Consider the following 17,872-nt stretch of genomic DNA (forward strand, 5'->3'; position numbering starts at 1 on the left):
GAAGACTCAACTTATGAACAAGCATTTCTGTAAAATTAATTTCGCAAAATTCAAGACTGATCTCTTCCCTTTTTTATGTTCTTCCGCCTCGTCCTTCCACCTCAAAGACACTGATGCCTACAGCCTCAGCAAATCAGCCAGACCCATGTCATGGAGGCTCAGTGTAGTCACTCTCTCTGGGTGTTTGTCAAAGCTGTCACCAAGGCAGAGGCTGCTGCTCAGAAAAGGTTAACAGCTGCCACAGGAAATTATTTTGGAGCTGCTGCTGTGCTTTAGAAGGAATACAACTCAGCAGTGAATCTCGTGAATTCCAGAGCATTTAAAACAAATCTGAAAAAGTGATTGCAATAGTCTAAGAAACAAATGGAATACCTGGCACCATTCCAAAACAGAACAAAAATGACATTTCCCCCATTCCTTGGAGTGGAAAGGAATACCTACAAGCATCCTTCAACATAACAGCCCAGCTAAACGTGAGGCTGCTCAGCACCCACTCAGCTGCTCTTGGCAGGAGCAGGTTGGCCCTGGCTGGGCTCCCGCAGAGACACTGCAGTGTGCTGATTTCATCCCTTCCAGCCAACGTGAAATGCAGCTACTGATATGCCTTTAGAGCTACTCCCTCTGCAGAGGGGGCAGCATTACTCATCACCAGTGTTTCCAAGCCTCCTTTATCCTCTCCTTGGAGCAGCAGTGCTCATGAAAATTATAAGCTTAGTTTGATTGCCAAAATGAATGCAGACACTTTGCCAGCATCCTGCAGCCCTTACAGTATCAAATTCCTTTCAGACATGACTGTATTTTGATGGTGTTCTGTTCATAACTGATTTTATAAAAACCTGTGTAAGTATTACTAGTATTCTTACCAATGTTAGTATTACTAATGCTACTCCTTGTATTGCTACTACTGATACTATTCCCAGTATTGATATTACTGATATTCCCAGTATTAGTACTTCTGGAATTATTCCCAATATTGGTATTACTTATATTATTCCCAGTATTGTTATTGTTGATATTATTCCAATATGTCCCATGAACAACTGTTACCCTGCAAAAAAATTATTTGAAGAAATACTGAGCCTCAACAGAGAAAAAAACCCACCAGTTACTAGAAGTTAAAAATGAGAGAAACTTAACAAATATAAACAAACACAAGTTCATTAAAATCAATGAAATTAGGCAGATCCACAGCAGCCAAGTACATATCTGAAATTTCTACTGTTTTGACTTCATTGGTTCTGGTCTCCCTACGCATTAAGGATGATACAGGAGGAAGGAGAAGAGGAAGTTTTGATACCATTACTTACTGATTCCTATTTTTATAGGGGTATAGAGGCAACAGTCCCAAACCCACTTGAACTTCCACTACCAATTTGCTACTTTAAAATCACTAATGCAAAATGGGAAAGGAAGATGTTAAACAGACAGCCACGATACTGACCGAGGGAAGCCAAGGAGAACAGGAGCATTACCTATGACACTTTTGGCAAATGAAGCTCTTTTGAGTGTTGCCAGACCCAAGTCTCCTATTTTCACAGATCCAGTTGGTCCAGTAATAAAAATATTATCACATTTCAAGTCTCTGTGAATTATTGGTGGAGTTCTTGTGTGTAAGAAAAGAAGACCCTTCAGGATTTGCCGACACCAACTCCGCAAGACTTTAGGTTTCATCACTTTAAACCTCTTCAGATACCTGGAGCACAACACACACACAAATGGGTAAAAAGGAAGAGAAAATATTTTGTTAGAGATTTGAGGGGCTTTAACAGCACAGCTTAAGTTTTCTGAAACTCCACTATGGATAAAAGCGCCTTATTAGATGCCACCAGAGCAGCATAGAAATATCCCAAAATTGAATGAAATAGATCTTTTCAAAGGAGGAATTAGAGCATTCAGTTTTAGGGAGGATGATAATGAGCATTTTTGGTGCAAATACAACCAAATATTTTGAAGTCTAATTGTTCAGTGATTCATTTCATGAAGAGAAGAGCTTTGGAATATGTTCATATATTTTGAATCAGAAGAATACTGAAGTTTAATTTTAACCGCAAACTTAGACCTTTGTACCATACACCTGCACTTCTATCTATTTACCTGAAGCACTGGTTGGGAGGGGACATTTAGGGAAGATGCAGGGACTGCTAATGCACGGGCAGAGCAGCACACTGGGTGAGTACTGCTCCCATTGGGGCTGAAAATCTGTTCCAGAATTCATGCCAACTGCTTTATATCAGCCTTAACAAGACTGTCAGTACCAGAAGCTATTAATTCATCCTGTTTAGGAGATAACCTAGAGCACCTTCAGCTTCTGAGAGATTCTACCATTCAAGTGCTATTCCATTTGAATTCCCTAACAAAACATGCAAATACAAGCCCAAGAGCAAGCACAAAACACACCCTGACAAATCCAAACGTCACAGGCGGAAAATGAAACACGCCAGAGAACAGCTTTGAGTTGCATAACCGAAACAGGGAAGCAGGCAGAAAGAGATGGAGGCCAAAATTCTGCCCGTCAAACCACTGCGGTTCAAATGCAGGGACGAATGACAGACACCAGAGAACAGCTCCATTTTTTGCTTTTATCTGGAGATGGTTTTTTTCAGCATACAAAAGTAGGATTTTGCTATAAATGTCTGCTGCTATTCTTAGCCCCTTGCAGGAGCGCAGTACTTACGTCTTCAGCGTTCCAGAGGTCATCAGCTCGGTAACCAGCACGATGCATCTTTTGCCTTTTGCACAGGATTCCCAGAAGTCATAAAACCTCACGATGTTTGGGTGCTGTAGACCTTTCAACATTTCTGCTTCCTCTTTAAATCTCTGCCTCTCTACTTTTGTGAGTTTTCTGTCCTATAAGCCAAAACGAGACATTATTATTAGTGATGGACAAAAATAAAGGCCCTGCATTGCCAGGGTGTTCAGAATTTTGGATTTGTTTTATGCTCGTGTCAAGAGCAATCATAAAATCTTTTATGTAAGAGAGCAGCAGCATTATGAACTAGGGCACTCGGCCTAATTCCAGTATCAAGAAGACAAAGAGATGCCTGTGCTACGCCATTCCTGTGACAGCACTAATATTTCAGGCACCACGAACACAGCCGTGGCACGATGGATCAACCCTCAGCTATTTCTTCATGTTTGGGTGTCGAGAGGCTCCCCATCCAAGGGATTAATAGCCACAGGATGCCATTTCCAGGACTGGGTGTTCTCACAGCCAGGACGGCTCCCACTGCCCTCATCTGCTCCTGGATGCACTGGTACAAAGCCCCAGCTGAGGTCCTTGCTGCTCACCACACTGCGTTCTACAGCCCATCCTGTTCACCTCAGGCTACATTAAAACCATGTTACTTTCCAAAAAAATCCAAACACATAAATTTTTCTATGCGTTTGCTGCTCTGCTTCATTTTGGAGACTTTCCCCTTCTTTTTGGTAAAGGAAGTGTTTGCAACTGTCCTTCAGCTTCTCGCATAGGCTGCATAGCACGGAAATTCTTTAGATTGGAAACGTGAAAATGTCATGTTCTACTACTCTGGCTTTCCTGGGGAATTTCAGGGCATTTCCCCTCCAGGCTATGACATGACCCTGTCCAGCACATGCAGAGACTCTCTGTCCCTCCCATGGCTCCAGGGCTGCCTGGACCTCCCCAGCACACGGACACCTCAAAGAGGCAGCCTGGACACTCACTCCAACCTCTTGGGATGATGAAACAGAGCAGCATGGGAGTTCCACCCCAGAGCCCACCATCATGCCCCCCTTGGCCAAAGCACTGCCCACCCCTGCACTAGAAATTGAGCTTTTGGGATCTTTAGAAGGTGCTCTAAGTCAGAAAGCCAAAGGCTCATCAATTACCAAGATTAATTAGTTTGTATTTTGACCTCAGACTTCTTTCTTTTCTCAAGTCAGTTAGGCACATCTATACTAGCTGCACTCCTATGCACACAGAATGAATTAAATCGGAACACAGCTGACTTGTAGCCAAGATGCAAAAGAATCAGCCACTGCCATTTCCACAGCCTGTCCTCACCCACAATCCCAGACAGTTCGAGATGGGAATGAGCATTCCCATGGCTACAAACACTTCACACAGAGACTTCACCACAGGAAACACAGGGCTGGAACCATGATTTGGCTCTTGGTGGATGACAAAGCCCTGCCCCAGCGCTGTGTGTGCACAGGGGGAGCGTTTCCATTGGCACTGGGGCTGTTCAGGGTGCTCTCTGTTCACTCTGAGATCTGTGGAGCAGCACCAGAGCAAACCCTGCCCCAGCAGCAGCAGCAGCAGCCCAGGGGCTGGGCAGTGCAGGGTGCCCAGGGCAGGCAGAGCCCCCCATGCCCCTCAGGGACATCAGCACACAGAACACCCACAGCCGAGCCAGGAGCACTCCACTGCTCTGCACCAGCCACCTTTCTTCTACAGCAAAAAAATAAAGCTAAAAAAAAAACAACAAAAAAACCAAGCTGTCTAACAAGTCAGGCAAGAAGAGCCACAGAACCGCTCTCAAATCCACCACTTCTTCCCTACTGATGAGTTTCCTTCTAACTTAAAACCTGTAGAATAAATCAGACACACTGCTGTTAGGAAGGAGAAGGAGCAAGTCCCCATTCAAGGCAGGAAGAGCAGAGTGGGAGCTGGCAGAGAAAAGGAAAGGTGGCCTCACAGATCCAGCAGATTTGCAAATACTTTCCAATTAAAAAAAAAAAAAAAAAGTAATACCATAGTCCTTGACTCTCATTTCCAGGTTTCTGAGCACTGTGAGAACTTTTCCACTGCTACTTCATTGGTAACTTTTAAAACTATCCTTCAGCACACAACCATATTCTGTATATTCTACATATGACAAGTAGGATCATTTTTGGCAACTGCAACGAAGTGATTCTGGAAGGCAAATGTGTGTTTTATTTGTAATTACAGTAGAAAAAAATCTGGATTTTTTAAACCAGATTGAAGAAAAAGCACTGAGCACTGCTGAAGAATTGAGCATTGTTTTCCAGATGGAGAGGCAAGGTGAGGGCCAGGGCAGAGCAGTCACTCCTGCGGCTGCAGCCTCCACCACAGGAGGGGTCTCTGGTGCCATCAGGGCTCAAAGCCTCCTCGAAATTCCTCCAGGCTCAACCTGACATGAGTCACTGGCAAAAACATAAGCTGATTGTGAAAGGGCTTAAAGGTCGAAGTGTTTTCTACTCTGAAGCAGCAGAAACACCTGTTTAACTGCATGACTCACTCAGGGTTTAATCCAAACCCGAGAAACCTTCACTGGGGTCAGAGACACTCATTCCCCATCATATAATCCACATAAGGCAAAATGTCCTCATCCTGAAACTAGGGATGTAAACCTCAAACAACCTCCAGGCATTACATTTTAATGTAATTACATTAAAACAGGATTGTTTAGAAAGGTCATGACAAAGGTTATGACAAAGAAAGGTGGTGATAGACTCATGGAATAGTTTGGGTTGGAAGGGGCCCTAAAATCCCACACTCATTTAAACTGGATTAACATGATATTTGCAGCAGGAAGATACAAAGAAGTGAATAATCTATCTATAACTAAATTTCTGCTAATACAACACATGTATGTTCTCTGCGTCTCCCTACTCATCACAGCTGGGAAGAAAATGCTTCTCTCTGTTAATATAAATTTTATCCCTTCATTAAGTTCCTTATGGGGAACAACAGCAAAGACAGGAATCAGTAAGTAAATGTGTTAACAAAAGGAAAGGGAAAACTTACTAATTAAATTTCTGGAATGACACCCAAATTAACAGCAGGAACATGTTTAGTTAGTCATCCCCAAGCATCATTTCCTCCAGGTTGTAACATATGGGCTCTGACTAAGGATCTGAAAATTATACAAGCAGGAGACTGGCTTTCACCTGAGCCTTCAGAAGATTTCCAAGATTAACAAACAAGGTCAAGTTTCTTGCCTAATTCCTTGCGAGGAGGAAATCGATTTGGGAATGAACTCCACCCCCCTCACCATGAAGAAAGGGGCCCTTGCAAAGAAGACTACACAAATTTTTCACATTCAATACGTAGAACCTGTGTAGGAGTAGGGTCTGGAGCACAGCTGTTGCAAACTAGAAAGTTGTGCTGCTTTGCAGTTTCACAGAAATTTTTTAATTTTCTACTTTTAAAGTCTTGAATTTTCACTAATGTTAAAAAATTTTAAACTACTTTAAACACTTGGGTATCTTCCCTATTTCCTGGCCTACGGACGTCTGTGTGCAGCTAGCCTATAAATACTGGTTTTTTAAAAGTTTTGTGTTTTGTTTTTAAATTCTTAAACTGACATAGCTGCATTTACTGATGGTTATTTAATTTTCTCTCATTTTGAACAGATGAAGGCCTGACTGTAAGGCAAGTAGGAGCACTAGGTGAGAAACGAGGGCAGGGCTCACCTCCATCATGCAGAAGCCTGACCCACGCTGCTGATGAAGGAAAAAAAAAACAGAGGCACTTCTGAGCCAGGGACAGAAATCAAATACCTACATCAGCAGAATGAACATCTGTTCAGATCATTCCGTTTTCACATCTGCATTCCAAGTCCACACTTTTGCACATGCACCGCAACTACTCCTCTAACCAGAGATGGCCTTGAGTGTGAAGTCAGCCTGGGACCCACTGCCAGCTGTCTCCTGTGGAACTGTCTGTCAGTTTCCTGTGGATTTATGGACGGTAGCAGTCCTGCTTTCACGTACCAGCCTTATATCTTTAGTATTACCCTGCCTATGCAATAAATGTTTAATAGCATCCAGGACCTTTCATTCCCACACCCCACATACTCAGTTATAAGCACTTAGCACTGACAGCAATCCTAAAGGATAAAATCCCCTCTCCGTGAACAAATGGTAGATGCCATGAGACAACTTGCAAATCAAGAAAAAAGATTTTACAGCTTCACTCCCTATCAGAATCCAGGCAACATTCTTTTCAGTCGGTAACCCCGGCCAAGTTACAGCCTGCTATTTGTCAGCGGCACTACTGAAGCGCAGGGAGGTTTTCCCAGGGGGAACTCATTTTCCAAAGGCATAAAAGCAGTCCTTGTCCCCATGGATACTCACAATTCAGTGAACAGGAGCTATGGAACAGGCTGAGGAAGATTTACTTATTTGCCTGAGTCATTGCTAGAAATCTATGGAAAATTAGGAATTGTATTCAGACCTTTATGGCTAAATTTGGCACAGTAGAAGAGGCTGAGTGTGGTTTATTGCTGGATATAGCTTGCTGCTTTCTAAATTGATTAAGGCATACCTCAAAGCCTTACAGCAGAGGAACAGTGGGATTCACATCTTCTGTTGAACCTCAGAACTTCAGCAGTTCATCCTGCGAGGGTAGGAGGAAGGGGGATCAATACCCCAAATCTCCAATCCCCAAAGAGCTACAAACACACCCAAGAAACACAACACCATGGACAGGCCATGCGTTTTAGAGGTGAAAACCTCTGTAAACCACAGGCAGAGTGTGTTTTACAGGTGAAAACCTCCCAACATAACCACACCATGACAACCTATGCCTAAACAAAAGAAGTTCTTGTCACAAGCAATTAAATTAATTTCAGGTGGCACCTCCTCAACTTCCTTAATTACCAGTGCTTCACAGGTTCCACATAAGCCTGTGAATGCAGATGACATACCAAAACAGTTCTGACTTGCCTCACAAAACACCTTTCTCAAAGGAAACTCTGAAATCAATGTGTGAAGAAAGCTCCACGATACCAGATTCCCCTTGAAAGAAAAAGCCCTAACCACGAAAAAACCACTTCAGGCATGTCATGAGAACCTGGTGTTTCATATTTTCTGAAATCCCATCTGACCCCAGCATTTACTGAAGTTTAAGCAACAATTGGTTGTTTTTTTTAAAAAAGCGTTCTGCTTCAGCCTGCTTCTTGTAACCCACAAACACAGTAACGGGGCAGGTGAATTACCCTCGCGCCAGAGCTGGATTGTCAGCACAGGAGGGATGCTCCAGCTGTCCCCTGGAGGCTCAGTCCTGGGCTGGCCCCCAGCAGGAGTGGAGAGACATTTCAGTGCTGTGCCTAAAATATCACCTTCAAAGAGGTGGAAACGGGGGACAGGAGCAGAGAGAACTCACTGCCCTTGAAGGGCTGTGCCCCTGGTGTGCTGTGACCATTAAAACCTCTCAGCAGCAGCCCGGTGCAGAGTGCTCATGTGCTGGCATAAGCCATCCCCTTCGTGCTTCATTCATCTCACCTCCTTACTCTAAGGCAGTTTGCAAATTAACTTATTGTATAGATATGAAATCCCCTTATATTTTCTGGTCTAGTGGAAGGCCATGGGGGTTGGAAGATGATCTCTGAGGTCACTTCCAACTCAAACCATTCAAGGATTCTATTATTCTCTTTGCTGTGTGTTTGCGACACAGACACGGTATCTTTCCTAAAGAAGAGAAATGCCACCTCTTGCCCACCTGAGAGCCTGCCAGAGAAGCCCCACCACCCTCTGCAGTCTCAGAGGAGGCACCAAAACTGTTGTTATTTACCAAATGTTGTCATTTACCCAAACAGCATGCAACGCTCCCTCGGCCAATGAGCCTCACCAACCAAAATAAACACAGTGTGAAGAATTAGCAGAATAAGCAAAATTTGATTTAGCTTTGCTCTGGCAAGTTTAATCTTGGGGCAGCATTCAATCCTGCCTTTCTAACAAGAAAACAGCATTTTCATCCCATTATTGCTACCGTTTCCCGTCTAGTTATAACCTAGCAATTGCACACTTCAATCTGTAGAACACTCTTAAAGTGAAATATTCGTACCAGTGAATTAATCACGGTCCACCAGGAACCCTAAACAGGCAATAGGATGCTCAGTTGGTCTGTGATGATGGCTTAGTTCAGCTCCCCAGTGAGACTGTCCAAGACAAACGCTGCTTTCTCACACTCCTGTTGCCCCCTACCCTCTGTGGCAGGATGGAGAGTAGAATATATATTTTCTGACTCCCAAATAAAGCCCTTGGACTGTGTTGCATTTGTCAGTGAACCCCAGGTCAGGCAGCCTTACCAATCCTAGAAGATGCCCATGGAACAGCCCTTCAAGCACTGTGATGACGTCCCTGAAGGGTTGGCAGTCTTCAATTACACACTAAGTACATTTATTTTAGGAAATTACCTCAAGTTCAAATTAGTAAAAAAATTATCACAAACCCACAAAACACCCTAAGATTCCCCACCAAACAGACAGATGGAGTAAACTGTAGGTGAGATTTTTCAGAGTTCCTCAAATCATCTTACCTACACAGCTATGAATATACCTCTAATATGACTACTCTTCTAACAAAATCACCTTGTGTCACATAAAAGCAGCACAAAAAGCCATTTCTCACTTGATGCTGTGCTGAGCTCCAGGAGAGCACTGAGCATGAGGAGATCCCCTTGGCCACTGAACCACAGAACCCCTTGAGTGAGGAAGAATCCATGAGGATCACTGAATCCAATGCCAGCCCTGCCCAGACCCCCCAACAATCCCACCCTGGGCATCCCTGGCAGTGCTGCCCAAAGGCTCCTGCAGCTCTGGCAGCCTCGGGGCCGTGCCCATTCCCTGGGCAGCATGGGCACTGCCAGCACCTTGGGGAAAGAAGAGCCTTGCCCTAAAACTCAACCTAACCCTGCCCTGGCACAGCTTCATGGCGATCACTCTGGTCCTTTCATCGGTCACCAAAAGGAAGAGATCAGCGCCTGCCCCTTCTCCTGTCCCTCAGGAGGAAGTTGCAGAGCACAATGAGGTCTGTCATCATCACCATCATTGTCACCAGCATCAGTCTCAGTGGCCAGAGCTGCAGCAGCTCTCTCGAGCTCTCCATGCAGAACATCTTGTACCATCCACATTCTTTATCACGCCAATGACTTAGCCTTTTTGAGCTGGACACATTTTATCTTGTTCCCAGTGAAGAGCTGTCCTGGTGCCAGGCACGCATGGAAAACTTGCCCACACAGCTTTCAGCATCTCAGAAATTTTCATGTCCCTGTTTCCACAAAACATGCAAGACTGACCAAGTTCATATGTGCCTTTACACTGACATGCTGAAATTAATTATACTGAGGGATAGGAATGCAAAATAGCTGGAAAGCAGAAAAGTGATGAGTCTTTGCACAGATCTTAATTTAAACTCCAACAGTAGCTCAATGAATCCTGGAGAGAAACTTTCTCAGCTCTTCCCTCACACTGCGGCCTACAAAGCCTCCTACACCAAGTCATTTAATGCTTCTGTGCCCACATTTTGCATTTCTAACGCACACAGAAAAAGGATAAGGAGTTCCTCAGTGCACCCAGGAGATCTATGGAAGAGCAGCACCCTAAATCTCAGGGGTCTCTGTGGTCAGGATGACCCCAAGATGTGTCACAGAGTCTCTTTTCCCAGCCCAGCAACTGAAGGAGGAGTCAGGATTCTTCTGCTTTTCAAGGTTGTTTATTTTCTGTTATCTATAATAACATTCTTTCCCTGACCTGCTGAGTGAGGTCTGTTCAGCAGGTCAGTCAGTGGCACACTCCCCACCTTCAGGCCGGTGTTGTCTTTTTTATACTAAAAACTACCTGTACTTTATTTACAATTATTTTCCAATACCTATCACCCATGTCAGACAGTGTGTTCCTACTCTAAACCAATCCAAAAGTGCCACCATCACCCAGAAGGTGGAGGCTAGGAAGAAGGAGAAAGAAGAACAAGGCATGCCCAAATTCTTCCTCTTGGGACCCTGAGTCCCCATTCTAAAACCCCCCAAATTCTACTTTTCACCCTGTGACAAACTATCATTCTACTTACAACTTTCATGGCTTGTAATTCCTCATTTAAGGTTGGTAATTTTTTCCATGGGTCAAGATCAAAGGCACAGGGGTCTTGGGCTCTGTGCCAAGGTCCCTGAGCCCCCTGGCAGGGCATTGGCCATCCAGGGCAGCCAGAGGGATGTCCTGGGTTCCAACACCTAACCAGCAGTATTGAAAGCTCTTCTCATCCCAACCTGCTGTTAGTTTTAGCTAGGGACCTTTGAGGGGAAATACCGGAAAATATTCCTTTAGAATAATTTGCTCTGTTTTGAAGAAAACATCCTTGCAGAGGGTCATATAATTGCAAATACCTAACTCCCCAGGTAATGTCCAGCACTAGGCTGGACAGGTCTTGGAGTGACTGGGTCTAATGGAAGGTGTCCCTGCTTGTGGCAGGGGTGGAACAGGATGAACTCTAAGGTCCCTTCTAACCCAAACCATCCTGAGATTCCATAAACTCCTGCATCTGAAAAGTCATGAGCCTCAAAGGCCCTGAAGCTGCTCCAGGAACACTGCTCTTGTTCCAGCCCTGCTCCACAGCATGCAGCACCCAAGAAAGGACCAACTGCTTACTGCTGCTGCTGCTGGAGGTAAAATTCAAAAGAAAACATGAGTGGGAAGAATATAGTGTGGAGATGAAGGAAAAAGCAAATAGCCCAACTGCCATAACAACTCAAGAGACTGGACAAGCATTCAATGCTTGCAAAGCTCTGGGAAATTGAGGAGAGGGACCTTTCACTGTCACAAAGCCACTCTTCAGATTGGGGTATCCCAGCTCCTAAATATTTAACAGAGCTATGTGTCTGGAGTTTGGAAATGTCTTCCTTGTGAACCTTTCTAAGTGCTGTAAGGAGCTGTCACTTGTGGTGCATTTCTAACACCACTTGACAACCTGTTAGAAAACACTCCAAGGCAAATGCTGCACTCCCAGACAGGATACATTCATCACAGTCTCCCATAATGGTTAGGAATTAAGCTGAAAGCATCCCTTTTGTAACAAAATAGTTCCTTTTTCTTGATTTTCCCTCCTGCAAAGCTTGACATTCTCTAGCCCCGCTCAAAAGAATAACAGGAGCTTGTCAACTAAAACACACTAATAGTTCAAAATTGAACTACTCCCCATCCCTTGGACAGCAAGGCATGAAAGGGTAACATCAACATGAGTATGTGAGAAACAGATCTGGGCCATTTTCCAAGGAGATTATATGTTTGGGTTGATAAATATAATAACATTGACATAACAAACTCAGATTTCTGCAATGCATTTTCTTCACATTAAGAATTTTAATGAAACAGAAAATATCTGTTTACATTAAATAATTAAAAATTGGGTAAGCAATAAAAATACACATCCTTGAGGATTTTTCATGAGGTTTTGCAGGGCTGCGGTTTTATTCTAACAAAGTGATTTGAATTTTTACAAAGAACCGTGGAAAAAAAAGCTCATCGCTAGTAACAAATGCGAAATTTAGAAAGAATTAGGAGAATTCTGCAGCATGAAAGTGACAGGCCACCAAGAGGGACTGAGCTTCTTGAGCAGCTCCCAGCGCAGAGAGCCCCGTGCCCCTCAGCACAGACCCTGGCATTCAAGGATGGGCTGTGAGAAGCAGTAAAGCGCTGGGCTCTGCTCTCCGTGCTGGGGAGTTCAGGCTGAACAGCTTCTCTGAGAGCGTCAGGGATGGCCAAATTCACTGAAGAAACTCTTACAAACCAAGGCACACACAGGAGGCTTCATCAGACAACCACAGAAGTACTTTGTAACTTGAAGTCTATGAAACTCTTCTGTTACAGCCCCCCTCATGCTACAGGACACAGGACCTTGGCTAAGGCCCAAGATACTGATTCAAATGGTTGTTACCAACGCGAACAAGAAAGTTCAAATCTTGGCTAGACACTACCCCTGAAAACAAAGTCAGCAGTCCAAAATCCAAACAAATGTGAGTGATGCTCAGTCATAGGAGTCCCTGCAGCCTATCGTGACAAGAATTTGAAAACTGGATAAGAAAAGAAAACCCAACAAAAACAACCCATGTCTCGTACTTGCAGATTCCAAACTGGTGGGCACAGACACATTCCTTATGAGTTGGTGTGTTCAGCTTTGATCACAGCTGTTTTGTAATTTAAAATCTGTGGCCTACAGCAGTATGGATTTTACAATCTGATGGAAGAATTATTATATGGACTGTAGTTAACAAACAACATTTGACAGAGACTCTATGGAAACAACAATAATTAGGAAACACTACATTTTATTTTCTGAAAGATTTCAAGAACAGAATCACTGAATGACTTAGGTTGGAAGGGACCTTAAAGATCATCTTGTTCCCCCAACCCCAGGCAGGGACACCTACCACCAAGCCCCAGTGTCCAGTCTGGCCTTGGGCACTGCCAGGGATCCAGGGGCTGCTCTGGGCACCTGTGCCAGGGCCTGCCCACCCTCACAGGAAACATTCCCAATCTCCCATCCATCCCTGCCCTCTGGCACTGGGAGCCATTCCCTGTGTCCTGTCCCTCCATCCCTTGTCCCCAGTCCCTCTCCAGCTCTCCTGGAGCCCCTTCAGGCCCTGCCAGGGGCTCTGAGCTCTCCCTGGAGCTGCTCCTGTCCAGGTGAGCACCCCCAGCTCTGCCAGCCTGGCTCAGAGCAGAGGGATCCAGCCCTGGGAGCAGCTCCAGGGCCTCCTCTGGGTCTCTCCAGCAGCTCCACACCATTCTCCTGCAGAGGCCCCAGGGCTGGGGGCAGTGCTCCAGGTCCCACCTGAGGGGGAGAATCATGCCCTTCAACAGCTGGTGGCAGCCCAGGATCCAGATGGTTGAAGAATATTCAAAAGGCTTTCAAATGGGAAAGCTAAGTTATGGGAAAGAACTGCCTGGTAGCTTGAGCTTCACGCTCCAATTTCATGGAGTAGTGCAAGAAGATAGTGTTTGCAGAGACTGTTTGCCAAAAAGGCTTGCTGTATGTTTAATCACATATTGTTTCCTACATTCATAAAACCCAATACAAGTTAGAAAAGCATACGGAACCCTTCTGCTCTGTTCCCTCTCTCTCTCTTCAGCTGACAGGAAAAAGCAAAAGCTGACTTTATCAACTCCCTTAAGTGGGGATCTATAGAGATGACACTGCTCTTGGCTACCTTGACGTGCACCTACACAAAGCAAACAAAAAATCCTTTTCATTTGGCTGTTTGACTTCAGGCACACCAACAAGGTACTATGGTCCTGAAGAACCCACCCCCAGAGAGACAGAACAACAGCAGGATTTGCCCTTTATCAATTTAGGTAATAAAAGGACTAAAATCTCTTCCAACAAGACATCTGAAGAAAAGAACAGTAGTGCATACACATATCATATTAACTGGAATGAACAGCACTTCATTTGATTGCTTAGATTTGTTTTTTTAAAGAAAATTGTATTGCCAGCAAAATGTAGGATTGAAGAACCATTGGGTTCAATGCACCTTAAAATGGTTCAATCCATTAATCCATAAATAGCATTACTGGTATACACTTTCATCAAGAAGTTTTTAAAAATAATTTTTTTTCTCTGAAGATCGATCTCCTTGCTCAGTAAAACTTAAAAAAAAAAAAAATACAGCATCATGAAAAACATGACTAGAAGTTTGGAGAAACTACCTAGGAACTATGCAAAGCTTCCATGTGACTTTAAAAGGCTCCGTGATTATTTTTTTAACTTTACAAAATTCAGGTGCTTCATCTCTCCTTAGAGGATAAAGGCTTTTCTATTAATAAAGACCAATCAATATGGCCATTTATGATTGCAAAGACTGGCATCTCTGAGGTCCCTGTGATTGCATAGGATAAAAGCTTTTTCCACCTGTGAAACAACAGCCTTATTAATACTGAAAGAGAAAAAGCAATTGGAGTAAGACTTTTTTAATTACCAGTAGTAATGGACACCCACTGTACGGAATTTAAATCCCAGGACTGTGTTTCCCACAGTCCCCACGATAAGTGACAGGTGAGTACATGAAAGGGCCTCATCAGTCAACAAGTCATTGTGCAGTCTTGGGGAAAATGGAATGTGTACAGAAAAACGAAAGCACCGATGTCTGTAGCGTTGTCTGAAAAAATGCAAGCAGTGCATTAACCATGTATCACCAGTACCTGCCCCACCCTGGGAAAAAGAAAGGTTGTAGGATAGGACCTTGTAGGAAACATATCCTTTTGGAATATTGCAGAGGAAATGCAGTTACGACACCATGATAAATAGCACAAGGCATGAAAATGCCTTAAAAGCTTACATAAGAGGGCAGGGCTGTCATTAAAACTCAGTGGCACATCAAAACCCAAGGCCACACACCTGCTTGCCATAGACTGTACCCAAGTAGGAGGCACACAGCAGTTTATGAGTCCACCTGAAAGTCCAGCTGAAGTCTGGAACAGCAGTTTCTGCTTTTCTTAACAGCTCATGCTGATGTGTAGCTGGGGAGAGGTACTGAAAAAGTTCAGAAAGCACAGTTTAAACAAAAGGCGTTTGTTTGTTTTTTACATCACTGTGCAATTTGGCAACTCTCTATCCTCATGTGCACACACTATCAATGGGCTTCATTCCCTGAAAGCTGCCAGGGATTTCTGGGCCCTCATACTCCTTTGCAAACAAATGCTTTATTACAGACAAAGCTGTGCACTGCTCTAGTGTTCCTGTCACAGCCACACCAGGATCACAAAGGGTTCCGCAGATGCTGATTCTGCCAGGTCACAGCTCTGCAGGAGGAGAGAGATGCAGTGAGAAATGCACCCCCAGAGAGGCAGAGATGCAGCCTGAGCCCCCTGTGAGCGCCCTCACCCAGAGCAGGCTGCACTGCCCGTGCCCGTACAATAAATGAACGTGCCACACCTCAGAGCTGGGCTCAGCACAGCCTGCCCACTCGGCTCAGATCCCTGCCAACCACGCAGGGAGCCCTTCATTTCCTGCACAAAATGTACAGGCTCATCAAGAGGAGATGCCCATGGAAATCTGGCCATTTGACAGCTCTACTAGCCTCACAAGAAATACATGGGAGCCCTGTTTTCTCCTCCTGGTGCTTACCATACCTCCAAGCTCTTGATTCCACAAACCACTACCCTGTCAGCAAGCCAGGCAGCACCAGATTGGACATATGACACTTCTCTGACTAAACACCATCTGCTTCATGTGCCAAAGAACAATTCCACTCGCAGCCAGCCAGCACCACTCTCCAGAAGAGCACCAGTGGAAGTGATACATGTCATTATTAAATAATACTGCTCGTGTTCTACTAACAGAAGCACAAGGACCCATTTTTGGTTATGAAAACACTGACAAGGTCCACTGGTTTAATTTTATCCTAAAATGGGAGCATATGGAAAATGGTGCCCTAGGGAATAAAGCTATTCTCCTCAACAGATGTTCTTGCCAAAGGAAACATTTGGAAGGAAAGCAGGTGTGATTGATGAGATGGTTCACAACTGTAAACTTGGCCACAACAGCAACACCATTTCCATTTCATTTTGGGCTATAGCAAGAAGAAAGAAAAGCAATTATATTGCTGTAACAGAAAGGGAGGAGGGCAAACACACACTCATACTGTGTCCTTATAGAAACCATACTGTATGTTAAAATAATGCCTAGCAAAAACAGTAATAATGTAATAGTCTTTCCAATAAAGTGTTATGATTTCACAAAAAACCCCTTCAACGTAATGATAATACAGTAACGAATTTAGAGCTGATTTACCACTACAACAAATCAGATTAGTTCCTCTTTTGTTATTACTGTCTCTCTTTACCAACCTTAAGTTAATAACCAACAATTTATTCAAGTCTTTTTACTTGGCTGCTTCACTAAATACACACTGAGCCAGGAACAGACCTACTCTCAAGATACGAAGTTTTGTGAAAAAGCAGGCACTAACCTCAGTGTTTTAGTGCCAGCCAAAAATGACACATTAACATTTCACTGCTTTTGAGATTCAAGTGCTGCATTTTTCCTCTGTTACAACCAAGCCCCACCATATAAGCTGTGACACTACTGGCACTCGCTTGACACTTTCAGATTATGCTGAGTAGAAGGCAGCGAGACACTTGATACAGCATCCTTGGGAAGACTGAATTCTTACAAACAGCGATCTTAGCAAATGCTCCCAGACACAGCATTTCTAGAAGATATCAAGATAAGGCTCCTTCATTCTGCAGGATTCTGTATGATGTCCAGGAACCCTTGCAAATTAAATCATAGAAACACTGGTTGAAAACCTTTTTTCAACCCTGTCATTAAGGAAAAAGAATCACCACTAGTAGGCTATTTAAAACAAGATCAGAAAGACAGCAGGAAACACCAACATCTACTGGGAACACCCTGCCATCACTTCCCCAGTTGTAACAATGAGGGCTGATAAATGAAGGATGACAATATTAGTTCACATGTGAGCCCATCACTGTGGGCTGGAATCCCAGAGGAATGGCAGGACCCCAAGGGCCAGGGCCAGGCTCCGATGCTGCTCTCCTGGCTCTGAGGCTCTGTGACCATCCCTGCACGCTGAGCCAGTCACACACTCTTCCTGTGTAGAGCAACATTTTGCTTAAAACCACTCCAATCCTCCAGTGCTGGAAAAACCACTATCAACCAGGCCACATCAGTTTATCTCTGCTCTCAAGTTCAAGGCATGGGACACTTGGGTGATTTTTCTGATTCTGAGCCTCCAGCCACCACCAAGAACTCCAACAAAAATCAAACCTATAAACAAAAGTGTAAATGTACAACCTTAGAGGCACCAAGGCTCATCAGCAGAAAAAGAGCCTTTTGCCCTGTTTCTTTTTTAATAGGAAGCACTCTACGGAAAACAGAAATCTGTGTGTTTACCAATACATTCAAAACTCAAGGATTCCTGCAGGAGCAAACCTGACATAACTTCAGGATAATACAGCTCTTTAAAAACAAAAAGGCAAAACCTCACAATTCAGAAGCAATGTGAGCACTTAAAAAATATATTTACAAATAAAATGTGTGTGGGGTGTGTTAATATTTCTCTTTCTGAAGTTTCCATCTTCACTACTTAAAAGGTGTTGGATGAAACTAAAAATGTTGACAATATGTTCCTGACATGTGAAAAAAGAGACAA

The 17,872-nt window shown here is 44.0% G+C and overlaps 1 protein-coding gene across 1 annotated transcript in view; it reads right to left on the bottom strand.

Moving 5' to 3' along the window:
- Positions 1 to 17,872, bottom strand: part of WNK2 (WNK lysine deficient protein kinase 2) — an 84,491-nt gene that overhangs the window by 49,520 nt on the left and 17,099 nt on the right. Inside the window, exons 2-3 of the mRNA XM_058032073.1 lie at positions 2,675 to 2,847; positions 1,473 to 1,693 (exon numbers count right to left, since the gene is read on the bottom strand). Of these exons, the coding sequence (XP_057888056.1) occupies positions 1,473 to 1,693; positions 2,675 to 2,847 (394 nt within the window). The remainder of the gene's footprint in view (positions 1 to 1,472; positions 1,694 to 2,674; positions 2,848 to 17,872) is intronic.

Source organism: Melospiza georgiana, chromosome 11 (genome assembly GCF_028018845.1).
Source record: "Melospiza georgiana isolate bMelGeo1 chromosome 11, bMelGeo1.pri, whole genome shotgun sequence".
Lineage (NCBI taxonomy): Eukaryota > Metazoa > Chordata > Aves > Passeriformes > Passerellidae > Melospiza > Melospiza georgiana.